This window comes from Lonchura striata, chromosome 8 (genome assembly GCF_046129695.1).
Source record: "Lonchura striata isolate bLonStr1 chromosome 8, bLonStr1.mat, whole genome shotgun sequence".
In the NCBI taxonomy this organism is placed as follows: Eukaryota; Metazoa; Chordata; class Aves; order Passeriformes; family Estrildidae; genus Lonchura; species Lonchura striata.
The window spans coordinates 34,046,118-34,060,190 of NC_134610.1; the positions used below are offsets into that span (position 1 = coordinate 34,046,118).

A 14,073-nucleotide genomic window follows, 5' to 3' on the forward strand; every position below is an offset into this window, starting at 1 on the left:
GCCTGATTTCCATACCAGTGCTGAGGATTTGCAATTCTCTGATTCAGTTCCCATTAAACAAGATGGACCAATGCTGCTTGTTTCTTCTATCATAATTTAGGAGTAGCAGATGAAAAAGTGCATGGAAAAAAAATGCATGGCTCCATTTCCCCTCTAGGAACTTGTCTTTTCTCTTTAGCATGCTGGTTTTCCTGTAAAAAGCTAGTTACCTTTTTGCATGGATTAGTAAGTGGCCTAACCTAATTTAAGCTGCTAGCCCAAGGCAAATGAATCATGGTGCAAAATAATCACTGCTTTTGTTCTACCCTGGCATCTGGGAGGGAGGGTGACAGTGAATGATATTGTTATAATGAGATACAAGAAATGGAATGAAAACAAGCTGCAAATGAAGGCAATTTGCTGTCTCTGACAGTAATCAAATGACAACCAGCTATGTGTGTTCCTAAGGCAGAAGGGAGGGAGGGCAAGGGAGTAAACGGTTCTGAAAGAGTCTCATTTTCTTGGGGTCATCAGGTCTACTCACTCATTCTAAGGAGGCTGAGTCCTTAATAGCCAGTGACTGCTAGCATCATTTTTGACAGACAATTGGTGGAGTTTGCTGTATTTGCTTCTGTAAAACACACATCTATGCCTTCAGTTCTGGTGTTCGTGATTTGTGCAGGATGTTCTGGCTCTGAGCTGAGATCAGAATGCAGAATGGGCTGAGGAGAAGCAGAGGAGTTTCTGGTGGAGGTATTGGAGCATGGAAACCATGAGTTTGAATACAGTGTAGTGCCACAAAGTGGGTCTTACTTTGGGAAATCCAAAACCTGGGAAGCTCAGCCTGCTGGATTAGGCAGGACTTTTTTCACTGAATCATAGAATGGTTTGGGTTGAAAGAGATCTTAAAGGTCATCCCATGGGCAGGGGCACTTCCCACCTGCCCAGGTTACTCTGAGCCCAATCTATCCTGGCCTTGAATGCTTCCAGGGATGTGGCAGCCACAATTTCCCTTCTGACACTAAGGAAGAGGAGACTTTGCTGGAGTAAGGAGGGTGATGTGGTTGTAGAGAAGATCTAGGGTGGTGCTGGTGCACTTGCCTGGAGTCCACTCCAGGAGAGCAAGCTGGGACTCTGTGGAGGGGAGAGGAATTACTGTGAGTGCTTCTTTCCTGCAAGTTTTCACCAACTTTCCCTTTCTCCTGTGCCGGTGGCAGGAAGGTGGAATGCTCTCTTCACATACTCCAGGGCAAGGAGGGAGGTGGCATTGGGAAATTGGACAAATCCCATCTATCCAGGGATCTGAGTTTCTGCTTCCCAGTGCTGCTCTCAGAACAGCTGGTTTGACACTCGTGTGACTCTCCTGAGGGGGCAGCAGGGCTGCTCCATGCCTAAGCCAGAGTGGAAAATCCAGTCCAATTACTCTTTCTCATCCTTTAGCTTCCTGGCATGTTCCAATAAAATGGTCTTACCAGTATTCTCCCATGCAAATAAAATAATAGTATTTATTTTAAAATACTGTTGAGTAAAGTACATAATTCAAAAACTCGGATTTAGGAAAATTGCTTGTCTGTTAATCATTCTTTTTTTCATTATTCAGAACTTGCTTGTTCATAAAATATTGATTTATTGGGCAGGCAAGAATGCTCTTGGCAATGAAATGTAAAGAAGTAGTACTGATAAAAATACAGGCTTTTTTATGTTTTTGCAAAAGCTAAGCTTAGAAAAGGTAGCTTAGAAAGAGAGGGAGACAGAAACTGTAAGGGTGGAGTCAAATCAAAGTGGGATGAAGAGTAGAAGTGAAAAGAGTAGAGTAAATGAAGAGGGAATGGAGAAGATTAAAAAAATGAAGACTAAAATGGATAGGTAAATGTTGATCTTCAGAAATGGCAGGGGGGAAGCAATGTGTTTGAAATAAACAGCAAAAACTAGGACCTCTGAAAAACAAAACCAGGAGAACAAGAATGTATTGAGAGACCCTGGTTGTAAATATGAAATCAAAAAGGTACCCCTGTTTTACCTGGTCAATGCCCCCTCTCCATTTTCCTAATGCAAGAAGCAACACTAAGATATGGAAAAGGCAACACTAAGATATAGAAAAGGCAACACTAAGATATGGAAAAAGCTATATATGGAAAGGCTATATAGGGACTGTTACATGAAAAAACCTACCTTGTGTGTGAGCCTCTAAAGGTAATTTCTGCTCCCCATCTCTGAAGTGAGATGCTTTTCCCAAAGACTGGCCATTTCAGGAGGCAGGCAGGACATCTTCAACAACAGAAAGAAAACTTGGTTGGGACAAATTGTAGATGTGTCTCCCAGCTCAGCACAGTGGTCACAGGGTCAGGGCACAGTTATGTCCCTGGATGGCTCATCCCAGAGCTTCAAGAATTTCACGCCTTTGAGTGGAGTGGGCAGCTGCAATGAGAGGCAGCAGGTGGAAGCACGTACATAATGATTGCTCCAGCCCAGTCTGGTGAGGCCTAGGTTTAAAATATGTTGAAAATCTTGTAAAACATCAATGAATACGTGAATGTAAGGGAGATATTAAGGTTTTGGCATGGAGTTGTAGGGATACTGAATCCAAAAAGGAATCACTGTGGGTCCTCTGTGGAGGCTGAAATGGTAAATGACCATAGAGTTGTGGTTTGACACTGGCTAGAAGCCAACCATCCACTTTCCTTTGCTATAGTTGAGCAGAGGAGGAAAGAAAAATTAAGAGGCTCATGTGTGAGATAAGGATTAGGAGAGAACACTCTAAGGGCAAATCAGGCTAAAAACATAAAAGGGATAAAGAAAAGTTTATTTAAAGAATTAAAGGAGGATAATGAGAACCAAAATAAACATTTAGAACACCTTTCTCCCCACCCCCAACCCCCCAGTCCTTCTTTCTTTCTCACTGACAGTGCAAGGAGACAAAACATGGGGTTTTTAGTCAGTTTGTCACTTTTTAAAAAAAAATATTCTTCAGTTTGATTAAGGAGAGGAGTCTCTTTTGTTTTGCCATGGGGTTTTCCCCACAGGAGACAGTTCTCTATGAACTTCTTCAGCATGGTTCTAATTTTTACGAGTCCCACCCAACCTGCTATAATGTGGATCCCTCCCACAGGCCAAGCAGTCTTCCCACAACTGTTTTTTTTCATGGGTCTTTAGCTCATGGGGTGTAGTCTTTCAAGAATGGGCTGTTCTAGTTTGGAAGCAAGGGTCTTCTCTTTCTGTTCGAGTTTATCACTAGATTGCAGCTTTTCAACATCCACATGCTCTAGTGTGAGCATCTTTTCTCACAGCCTGTGGGTGGACTTTTGCATCCCCCTATCCACTTTATGAATTACAGGGAAAATCAGTTTGTTACATTACAGTCCTCAGTCTTTCCTAGACATCTTTATCTTGTGCATGCAATGACAACTTCTCCCCTCAAAAAAGTGATTTTGGATTAGTCATTACGTGATAAATCCCTTTCCTGGTGCTTCAACATCTTCAGGATACAGCACTAAGGAAAGCCTACAGTAAGAAATGACTGTTAGGTGTTGTACCTCACCACCAAGGAGAAGGTAGTCTTCAAAAATGGGTTCATGTTTGTCTTGTAGCTGTTTCACAAGCAGATCATCACTCTTTTTTATCTTTTAGAATTTGTGAACAGTAGGACTGGTGTGTGAGGAGAATAGATCTTTAAAACAGGGGCATGTTTTTTACACCTGGTAAGAGAGCTATAAATGACACAAAGACCACAGCTTGCAGAAAAATCTCAGCTTCAACACCTGGAGCACCTCCTCCTCTCACTCCCTCCTTTGAACTGACCTTATTGTCACCTTGTTGTTCTCCTCAGTATCTTCACCTTTTCCTTTTCTCTGACTCAGGTGACAATTGGTGTCTGCAGGTTGGTTGGTTCTCAAATTTCATCAGTTGATGATGATGAAATTGGGCCAGCCAACATGGCAATTGTTATAGAGCCTTCTGGATTAGCTCTGCTGGGTACAGTGGAAATTTTGAGGAACTTCTCTCTCAGAAGCAGCCTCTGTGGCTTCCTCTGCCCCCCCTAAAACCCAAAAACCCAGGTGGTGTTCAACTAGCACGGGGGTAGAGTCAGCCTGTACTAGCCTGATGGATCTCATCATGAGACACTGATTCCTGCCTCAAAAATGCAGGGGAAGTAAATTTTCTCCTTCCTACTGCTTGCAGTCTGCCTGCAGACTTTACCACAGTTTGTGTGGTGTTTGTGTGGGGCACCAAGGGCAATAAAGATGTTTTATGTTGAGTCTTCTTCCTTTTCTTGCCTTCACATGCATGGTCCTATAGCCACTCTATGCAATGCAGGGACAAAAGCTCTCATGTATCTTCTAGTTATTCTTGTAAAGCCTCATTCAGAGGTGTTTTTTTTTATTTGATCCCAGCAAAACAATTCCAGAGGAGACACTGAGGACAGCCAAACAGATGGGGTTCTCTGACAAGCAGATTGGGAAATGCCTGAGGCTGACCGAAGTCCAGTGCCGTGAGCTGAGGCTGGGGAAGAATATAGTGCCCTGGGTGAAACAGGTATGTGAGAAACATCACTGGTGGGAGCTTCCACGAGTGCCAGGAGACCTCTGTGCCTTTAGAAAGCCCTGCCTCTGTTAACATCCTCAGGAGTTTAGATGTTGATATGAGGAGAACAGAGTTCACCCATGTAACTGCTCCTGCACTGCAGGCATCAATGTAATGCCATGAAATTCCCAAAGAGACTCAGAATATTCTTGTTCAAATTCTTTGTGGCTGAGGGGGAAATGCATGTGGCTTCAGGAAAAGGCTGAAAATGCTGGCCCACCATGGCAGGACCATGGAGAGCATCTCTCTTCTCTCTTGGTAGTAAATTTTTACAGGCTAATACTTTATTTGAAATGTGCTATTGTTATGAGTTCATTTGCTATTCATTGTGATAGCATGAGCCTAATGAGCTCATCTGGCATTCATGGCAGTGTCACTAAGTGCTTTTAAGGTATGTTGGTATTAAACTGCCACCAGCTGGTCTTCTGTCCTTAAAGATGGTAAAAGAAACCAAACCCAAACTACTGAATGTTTCTGAAAGAGTTCATTTGCATCCTCAGTCCCAGTTCGAGGTGCCAAGTCTCTTTCTGTTCTCCAGCTGCTGTTTTTCTTCTGTGGCTCACCTGGCCACAGAAACGTGCCTGGTCTTGCACTGTGTTCTTTCAGCTGCATATGGCACTGCAGTGCTGGATTGATTTTTGTGCCAAGGTTCACTTAATAAGGTCACTCTACTTGTGCCTGCTGGTGTGCCTTCAAAACATATGTTTCTTCTTGAGCCATGAAGTACAAGTCACAGTATTAGCAACAGTAATGAGCAGCAGACACACGGTGCTAATTATGTAAGGTCACACTCTCCGTGGTTCACAAGGGTTTGGACAGGCAGTGGGGATTCCTGGAAGTGCTTGAAGTTTGGACAGATTTTTAAATGGTATAGCACATAAAAATTCACATCAAGACTGCTTGCATATTGTTCACTGTTCAGTATTCTCTGTAGAAATGTTTCAGATGTTCATTCAGGATACTTCAGCAGTTGCTGGTGACCCAGATGGACTGGTTACCAAGTATAACATGCCATGAGTAGTTGACACAAATAGTTTGTGAACAGCCTCATGAGCAAATTATTCTTCTGGGCTGTCTGGTGACTAATTACATAAGAAATTGTTGAAAACTACATATAAAGGGTGGCTTAAAATCACTCTTGCTTTGTGTAACATTTAATTGTCAAAACATGAGTTATATTGTAACATAAACACATAGTAACTGTGCTGCCACTCCACATGATTTCCAAGTGATATGATGTGTGTTTGTATTCAGCGTGGGAGTAAGATGGGGTCAAGAGTAGAGTATGAAGATTCCAGACATCTTAGTTATAAAGGACAGAAGACCTGGAGGAATCTGTGTAATCCACAGAACAAACTAGAGAATGAGGGCCTTGGCAAGAAGGGGAAAGTTCCTGGGCTGTGTAGGTGTTTCACCCAAGAGGTGCAGAGCTAAAACTGCAGCTTAGAAAGAGATGGTAGAGTGTTGTGTTGACTGAACTGTAGGGTCAGGGCAAGGCCAGGCATATGCTGTGTTAAGAGCATAGGACAGTTCAGGTCACCTCCTTTTGAGGAAAGATATGGTGGGAAAATAATAGGAGTGAAACAGCATTAGAAAGGGAAAGGGGCAAAAGAAAAAACACCAAAAATCTGCATGTAGGAAAGATCTTGCACTGGCCAAGTCATAATCCCCCCCTTTTTTTTCTTGTACAGATTGACACCCTGGCAGCAGAATACCCAGCAGTGACTAATTACCTCTACGTCTCGTACAACGGGCAGGTGGGCACCCTCAGAAACAACAGTCTCATTGCTGTCTGGTTTGATCTCTTTTCCCCGTGCCATGTTATTTCTGGAAATCTTGCAGATGCCTCGGTGTCCATAGCAATTCTTTTGGATGGTTTTACATAAAATCCCCTTACAGCAGGCCTGGAACTTTCTGTCGCTCCAATCCTGATCCAGTGCATTTAGTGTTAATGCCCCTGTGTAGTTAACTGCCTGTCACATATCACCTGTACATGCACAGGTAGGTGCTGGGAATGCAGAAGTTATATTTCACTTGTCTCATCCTAACATTATTTTTATATGAAACTTCACACGTCCTTAGGCTGCTTGAATAGCCCATATTAGAGGTGCTGTCTGAGTGCAGCACTACTAATTCCAGGAGAGCTGCACTTGATTTACACTGCAGTGAGCAAAATCAGACTGGAGCCCTGAAGGATCAGATTGTTGGATTTGGGCTGAACACCAGAAACTGTTTATTCTGAGAAGCACAGAGTTAGGTGCTGTGGAGTACAGATCCTAATGACTTTTTTGTCTCCCTTCCCAGGAACACGATGTAAAATTTGATGACTGTGGAGTGATGGTGTTGGGTTGTGGACCATACCACATAGGTAAATCTTTCTTACAACACCTCTGTTCTCCTTGTCCCCTCAAGCCTTCTTCAGATATTCTTCTGGTTCCTTTGTTCCTCTTCTCATATGGTGAAAAAACCCTCCAGAGCACAGTGCACAGGACATCAATTCCTAACAGAAGATTTGCATTTTATACTTGGAGATGTCATTTTATGCCCTGAAAAAAGCAGGAGAATTTTATTACTTTTCATTTGGTACTTAGTTGTGATTTCCACAAAATTTTACAGAGTTTTTAAAATCTTTTTTCACATGTTGAATTCTTGAGAACCTTGTATAGAAGTTTGTTGCTCCCATGCCTATCTTATATGTTTATTGCCAGCTCATGATGATATTGTCACTATGCATTTTACAGCTGTAAGTGTAGGTGACTCTGAAAATATTTTGATCTCTTCAGCCGCTTTTGTGTGAACAATTCTATGTATGTTGTTTTTCCTTTCAACCCACTCAGATCATTATAGAGTAACAGTTTCTTTGTGGCTGTGAGTATTGGATAGACAGACTGCTGAATTCTGGATATGATGACTTTCACTTTTCCTTTCTGTGGATCTCTCCAAATAGCTTGCAATTATTGACAAGGAAAAAATTGCTTGTTGTTCAGAAATATTTCTGCTCTGCATCACCCAGAACTGGTGATGGGCTATGAAAGCTGGAATTGAAAACTTCATCCATTTGCTTTGCTTACATTGGAGAGGTCATATGCTGCACTCCTGTTGCTGTTTGTCTTTTTGAACTCCACTTCCAGCGTGAATGTTGAGATGACTGAAATCAGGAGCAACACTCCATGATTAGGCTTATTTTTTGTGAATGATTCTGCTGTTCAACAGGCTGTGTGGAATGGCTAGAAAAAAATGAAAAGGATGGCAGTGGTATTTCACAGTTGATTGAATGTATGTGAATATATTTTGCACTGTTCACCTAAAACTCCTCATTGCTTAGAATAGACATACAGGTCTGTTCTTGGTCTCATCTGCTCTGCACCTTTGATTAGATTCATCAAGACCATCTTTGGAAGAGGTTGTAACTAAATAAAGGCTGCTAGAGGAAACTATTGCTTGTAGTTGTAAAATATTTTTTTTCCTAGATGCAATAGCCAAGTTGTTTTTTTTTTTTTTTTTTTTTTTTTTACTTTTTTAATCCTTTGAAGACAAGTAAGCAGTATTCTTTTCCTTTATGCTTTCAGTATTGTAATCAGAATTCAGTGGAATCAACTCAGTGTTCTCTTCCAGAGAAGAGAAGAGGCTAAATGATTTGGATGGAAGTTAAATATGTGACTTTATTTTTCTTATTTCCTTTGTGAAAGCTAAGTTTTAAGTTAAAAAGAAACAGAACAACCCTTATGAATTTTATTTAAAAATAGTTGAAAATATATTGCATATAAATTATACATTCACACTTCTGCAAAGAAATAAAAATACTTGAGGGAAGTGAGGCCATTTCAAAAGTCATGCTGTATTCTGTGTTTAGAAGGAAAATTATTCAAACCAAAGTGTGCTTTTTGAAGTTTCTTGTAAATTAATATGCCAAATAGAAAGATGATGTGAGTCAATGCAGTTACGCACTCTTGAACTTCAGTGATTGGTTTGGCACATCTCTCCTGCACATGTGAACTTGGCAATCCTCACTCTTCACCTGCTTCCAGGAGAGGATCTTCTGTCCTGGAAAGGGGTTTGTTTGTGTGTCAGCCCTAAAAGCAGTATAAATATATTTCCACCACTGGCATGGACCAGCAGAATGCTCTGTAAGTTTTAAGGTGTGCATGTAGACTCAACATGATTGAAACGTGAAAGTGAGTTCAAAAACATGCATGTATTGATGTAGCAATTGTCTCCTGAGGAGCAGTGTCTGTTGTGTTGCAACTGTAATTACTAGTAATACTATTTATTTTCTGTCTCCCTTCTTCCCATGTTTGGATATGATCATGACTGGATGTGCCTGGAATACACTTAACAGCTGTTCAGCTGTTTTCCCAAGTTGTATCTGAAGCAGTCAGATGAGGGTCCAGATGACCATTGTGTTCCAAAGTTGAGGTTTCTTATGCATGTAAAAATACCTGTGTAATGGAAGTGGAATACAAAAACTGAATGAGCATCTGGTGTCCTTTCTGGGAAACATCCAGGATCAGATTTGATTTTCCTCTCTTTTCTGTGGGGTTTTAACTGAAATTTAGACATGTTTTGAGGTTCTTGTTTGACAGAAGTGGGGAAACAACTTATGTGCCTGTCAGGGAGTGCCAGCCATCAGTTTGTGACTGGGTGGTGGAGGAGCAATTAAGCACAGACTGAATTTCTAACGTATCATGTCACACAATTAAATATAAAAGTAATATCAGTGGTTAACAATCATGTAATGACTGAATGCAAGGTTTTCTTGTAGACTGTAAGCATAACCATTTAATGATGTTCTTTATGCATAATTCTCTGTTTGTGGTACCTGTTTTAGATGTTTAGGCATGGAAATATATGGGGTAGTAGCTGTTTGCACAAGCCTTGATTCAAGCTTTCCCTGGAGCCAGCAGCACTGCCCAAGTCCTGAGAGCTGCAGCTTGCCCAAGGCCAAGCACCAAGTCCTGGTGCTCACCCAAGCCCCCTCTGTGCCTCTTTCCTTTCAAGATGGCCACAAGTGCTTACTCAGGGTTTGGACAGTAGGATGTGCTCGTCCCACAGTGTTGCCATAGTCACTGTAGCCTTTAAAGCAAAATCCAAGGATCACTGAGTGGCTGTGGGAGTGTCGTTCTTCTGATCTGCCTTACCTGGAGTCAGTTCACAGTAATCTCAAACCCACTGAGAAGTAATTCTTTTCTTGTTGGTTTAGCTCTTCTGGAAGGTAAAAAACCACCTCAGTCCTCTGTTCTTTACACCACATCTATGCAAATGCTTTGTGTTTCCTGGAGTAAGCAGCATTGTCTTATAATAACAGGAACTCAGTTTATCCCACTGGTTAGTTTATTGTGGAGTGCATTGGTTGGGAGGCAGCAGTGATTGGATGGAAAGCAAGAGCACACTGAGGTGTTTATGAGCACAGGATGACAGGCATGTTAGAGAGGTCTGTCACTCCTGAGCAGCTGAGCCAACTTACCTGTTGTGCTTGGAGCTTCACGCTTTGTGGATGATTAATTTCCGTGGGAGGACAATTACATTTCTGGCTCTGAGCTGACAGGAGGCAACGCTGGTTTTCTTTTTTTTTTTTTTTTTTTTTTTTTCTTCTTTAAGCTGGAGTGCTGAGAATATCTATTTATGTTTTCTTCTCTGCATCCTTCCTTTCCTTGCCCACTTTTCTGTCTCCTGGCAGGCAGCAGTGTGGAGTTTGACTGGTGTGCTGTCTCCAGTATCCGCACGTTGCGTCAGCTTGGCAACAAGACCGTGGTCGTGAATTGCAACCCAGAGACGGTGAGCACAGATTTTGATGAGTGTGACAGACTGTACTTTGAGGAGCTGTCACTGGAAAGGATCCTGGACATCTACCAATATGAGGTAAAGAAAAGCAGAAGCACTATAAAAAGCCATGAAGCAACCCAAACTTTTCAAAATTCCTGTCACTAGCTTGCGAAGCAGCTGGGGCTGAGGGGAGAGAGCAAAAGCTGTTTGCTTTGAATCCTGATGTTGCATTTTACACATCGCTGATCCTCCTAGCAGGCTGCTCAATAAAGAATGCCAAATAAATATGAAATTATTTTGCAAGATGCCATATTGTGCAATATTTACAAGCAGGCTTTATTTGCTGCACAGACATTTATCGCACAAATTGTTCTGTCCTTGCACTGCTGGGCTTTAGCAGTTAAGCACACCCTTGATTTGAAGCACAAGTCCTCCACCTGGAGCAGTTGAGGAGTTCTGTGCATCACACCAGTGTGTGCTCAAGAACTTGTAGGTTTGGCTTTGCAGTACACTTGGCAAGTGGATGTGGTCCAGCATACAGGCAGGCAGACCAGGGAGGGGCATTGGAATTGCTGTCAAACCATAAAATGTTCCAGCTTCTGATCTGGACATTGCACTGGTCTTTTAGCAATTTTCAAGTGTTCAGAAGTGCTGGTCTAAGAGATGGAGGAAAGTCCCTGACATATTTGATGATGAGGGGGTATGTAATGTGAACAACGCACTCATCTCGTATTTGTTGCTGAGGCTTTTAAAGGTGCTTTCAGGAACTTCATCTACCTTGAAATTCAGCATGAACTGGCCATGTAACTTGCTGAAGCAACTTTGCAGAACCCAAATCATGTTATAATTGTGATTTTTCTTGAGCCTATTTCCTAGTATATGAGGATCTGAGCTCATCTCCTTTGTGAACGGGTGTAAATTTCTAAAACGGTTTTATAATCTGGCCATGTTTTGCTCATTCCCAAATTTGAAACCAGGCCAAAGCACATCAGAAATTTAGTCCCAAAATCCAGGCTCTGTTCTTCAGCCATTTGCAAAATACTGTTTAGGACCATTTTTAGATTGCATGTTCATACTTTCCTGTTTGTACAGGCTGTTTTACCTCTTTAATTTTTTGTAAAAACAGATACTACTACTGGAAAGTATACATTCTCAAAGGCCAAAAGACTCTGGTGGCTCTCTGGACTTTATAAGGCTGATTTTTGGATGCTTTAGGATTATCCATGAGGCTCAGCTCTAAAAGCACTGAACTCTTGTTTACTTAACAGAATGAACTTCTGAGCAGGGGTGTGGAGGAATCTGATGTGACAGTTTGTCAGACAAATAACACTGATGAAATACAACATCTAATTACTGCAAGATCAAAGAGAAGGTAGAGCTAGGTGATGAGGGAGCTCATTTCCACACGGAGTGCTGGTAATTAGCAAGTTGGGTAAGAAAAATATGTGAAAAGAATACTGAATATGTATTGAAACTTGCATTATTCTGCTTGACAGAGCAAGGCTTGGCCAGTTTGGTGGGAAGCAATGCAGATCTCCAGGTCTAATAGCAGCATTCTGTTGTACCCAGAGTTTGTTTGCAGAGAATTCTGCTACTCTGGCATGGGTGTGAAAACAAACTTGATGTTTGTGCTGGAGGTGTGAAAGCCATCAGAGTCTGAGCCTAAACATCCAAAATCAGTGTTGTACTGTCTAATAATTCCCAAGGTGGATAGTAAATACAAATAGTAAAAACCATTTTTCTTCAGCAATGACATAAGGTAATGATATTATTATGCCTCATTTGCAAGTAGGGAAACTGAGGAGTAGATAGGCCTGCACAATAACTTGGGCAGAGCTGGGGACAGAGGCCAGACCTCCAGCTAAGTGTAGTCTAAGATACATTATTGTTATATTTCATTTCTTTAGAAAAATGTGTGAGCCAAATGCTAATGTCCTGTTAACAGAATACTTCCTTAGGCAAATGCAGCTGGAATTCAGCCTCTAAGGAAAAGATCAAATGAAAAATTAGTCTGATTCTGAGATCCTTCACCAATCCCGTAGATAGCCATCTCTCCCATCTTCATATACAGAGCATGAACAGTGTCATGATTTCAGACTGTTCTTTTAACCTCTCCTGGTCATTTGCCTCCTCTGGCGTTTCAATGGACAATGAACTGTTGGAAATAACTGAAAAGTCATGGATCGTTGGCAAACTATATGTAAAAACATCAGCAAACAGTGGACACAACCCTGAACCCTTAGTAGAGATGATATTTCAGCTCCCTAAGCATTGTTAGGATTAGCAGCAGAGTTTGGGCAGCTGTTAGGCCCTAGTGAATGGGTGCACTGATTTGTCCCTGCTTTTCTGATTAGATAAATTTGGCTGCATCAAGGAGCCACTTTACCAACAGCACCGAGACAGCTGCAGGCTGCCCACCAAGAAATGCTCACAGCTTCCCACAGCCCTCTCCCAGGGATGGACTCAGCTGTCCCCTCCTCTTTCTCTTCCTTGTGTCCTCTTTCACCTCCAGCTGATATTCACAGCTGAAGTGACTCACCAGAGTCTGAGCTCTGCATAACAGAGATGTTCATTGGAGGAAAGTTTAATTTACTGTGAATGTGCAGAGTTAGGTGGTAGTCTGTGAGGACAATAATTTAAAAAAATAAATAAAATTCCTTCCCTCAGATTTATTGGCTTTTTGTTTCCAGAGAAGATGTTCCTTTTTATTTTAATCTCTATCTGCTTGAGGGCCTCTACTGATTCTTTTTTCTGTTTTGGAGATTATTCTGAAACAATTCATAAAAGTAAAGGAGGCTCCTAGGTACAATTTTAATGGTCTAATTTGTTTTTAAACTCAGGGAAAAAGAAACCCCAGCTCTATTACTAATGACATAACAGCAAGATAGTAATAAAAAGAGCGATTTTTGTTATAAAGGGGAAAATAATTCTCTCTAGGCTTCTTTCACTAGATTATGTATTGTGTGTATTTTAATGATATCTAATGGCAAGGATGTTATTAATTTTCTTTACAATTAAAATATGGCTGATGACAAAGTCATATGCAGTGGGGTCCCTTTCTGCCTGCCCACATTTCTCAGTGGAGCAGTTGTGTCCCTGTTCTCTTTGGGTGGGAACATGCTTTGGGAAACAAACAGCAGAATTTTGAAGTAAAGAAGTAAGCAGCAGCTAGATTCAATTTATGGTTCTTCCTGAGTAAAAATGAGTATATGATTCTTTGCCATCTGCTTGAAAAAGGAATCTCCTCTGTCTCCTTATGGCTGAAGTCCCTAATTCTATCCCAACCTTGATGTAGGCAGTATTTGGATTTAAATGTGCAGTAACTAGAATTGTTTTAAGGGCAGAAATGAGCAGCAGCTGAGGAGAAGCTGTTAGCTGGGATACTTCACATTTTGCATATGTCAGGGATAGACTAAGATGTTGGTTAGCCTTGGAAGCAAAGCTACTTTGACTTGTTACCCTCCTTCCAAGCTGCAAGGAGGGTTTGCTAATTCACACTCTGGTTCTTATCCTTGTGGGATGATAAAGGGCCCAGGGACTAGAGGGAGTTACTCTGTTTTGAAGGCATAGATTTCTCTTCCAAGCTGGAGATGGTGAGCTCTGATGTCATGAAACAACTGCTTTTGGGCACAAAACAGTCCCTGTCCTTTTTCACTGCCTGTACTCAGCTCTTTCAGATGGTTGCTGTTGGCCAGCAGCATCATGGCATCCCATAGGTGACTGCATAGGAAAAAAGGAAAAAAAAAGGAG

The 14,073-nt window shown here is 41.6% G+C and overlaps 1 protein-coding gene across 1 annotated transcript in view; it reads left to right on the plus strand.

The window, feature by feature from the left end:
- CPS1 (carbamoyl-phosphate synthase 1) overlaps window positions 1–14,073 on the plus strand; it is a 92,457-nt gene that overhangs the window by 51,850 nt on the left and 26,534 nt on the right. Inside the window, exons 22-25 of the mRNA XM_021532591.3 lie at window positions 4,371–4,512; window positions 6,252–6,317; window positions 6,865–6,928; window positions 10,238–10,419. Of these exons, the coding sequence (XP_021388266.2) occupies window positions 4,371–4,512; window positions 6,252–6,317; window positions 6,865–6,928; window positions 10,238–10,419 (454 nt within the window). The remainder of the gene's footprint in view (window positions 1–4,370; window positions 4,513–6,251; window positions 6,318–6,864; window positions 6,929–10,237; window positions 10,420–14,073) is intronic.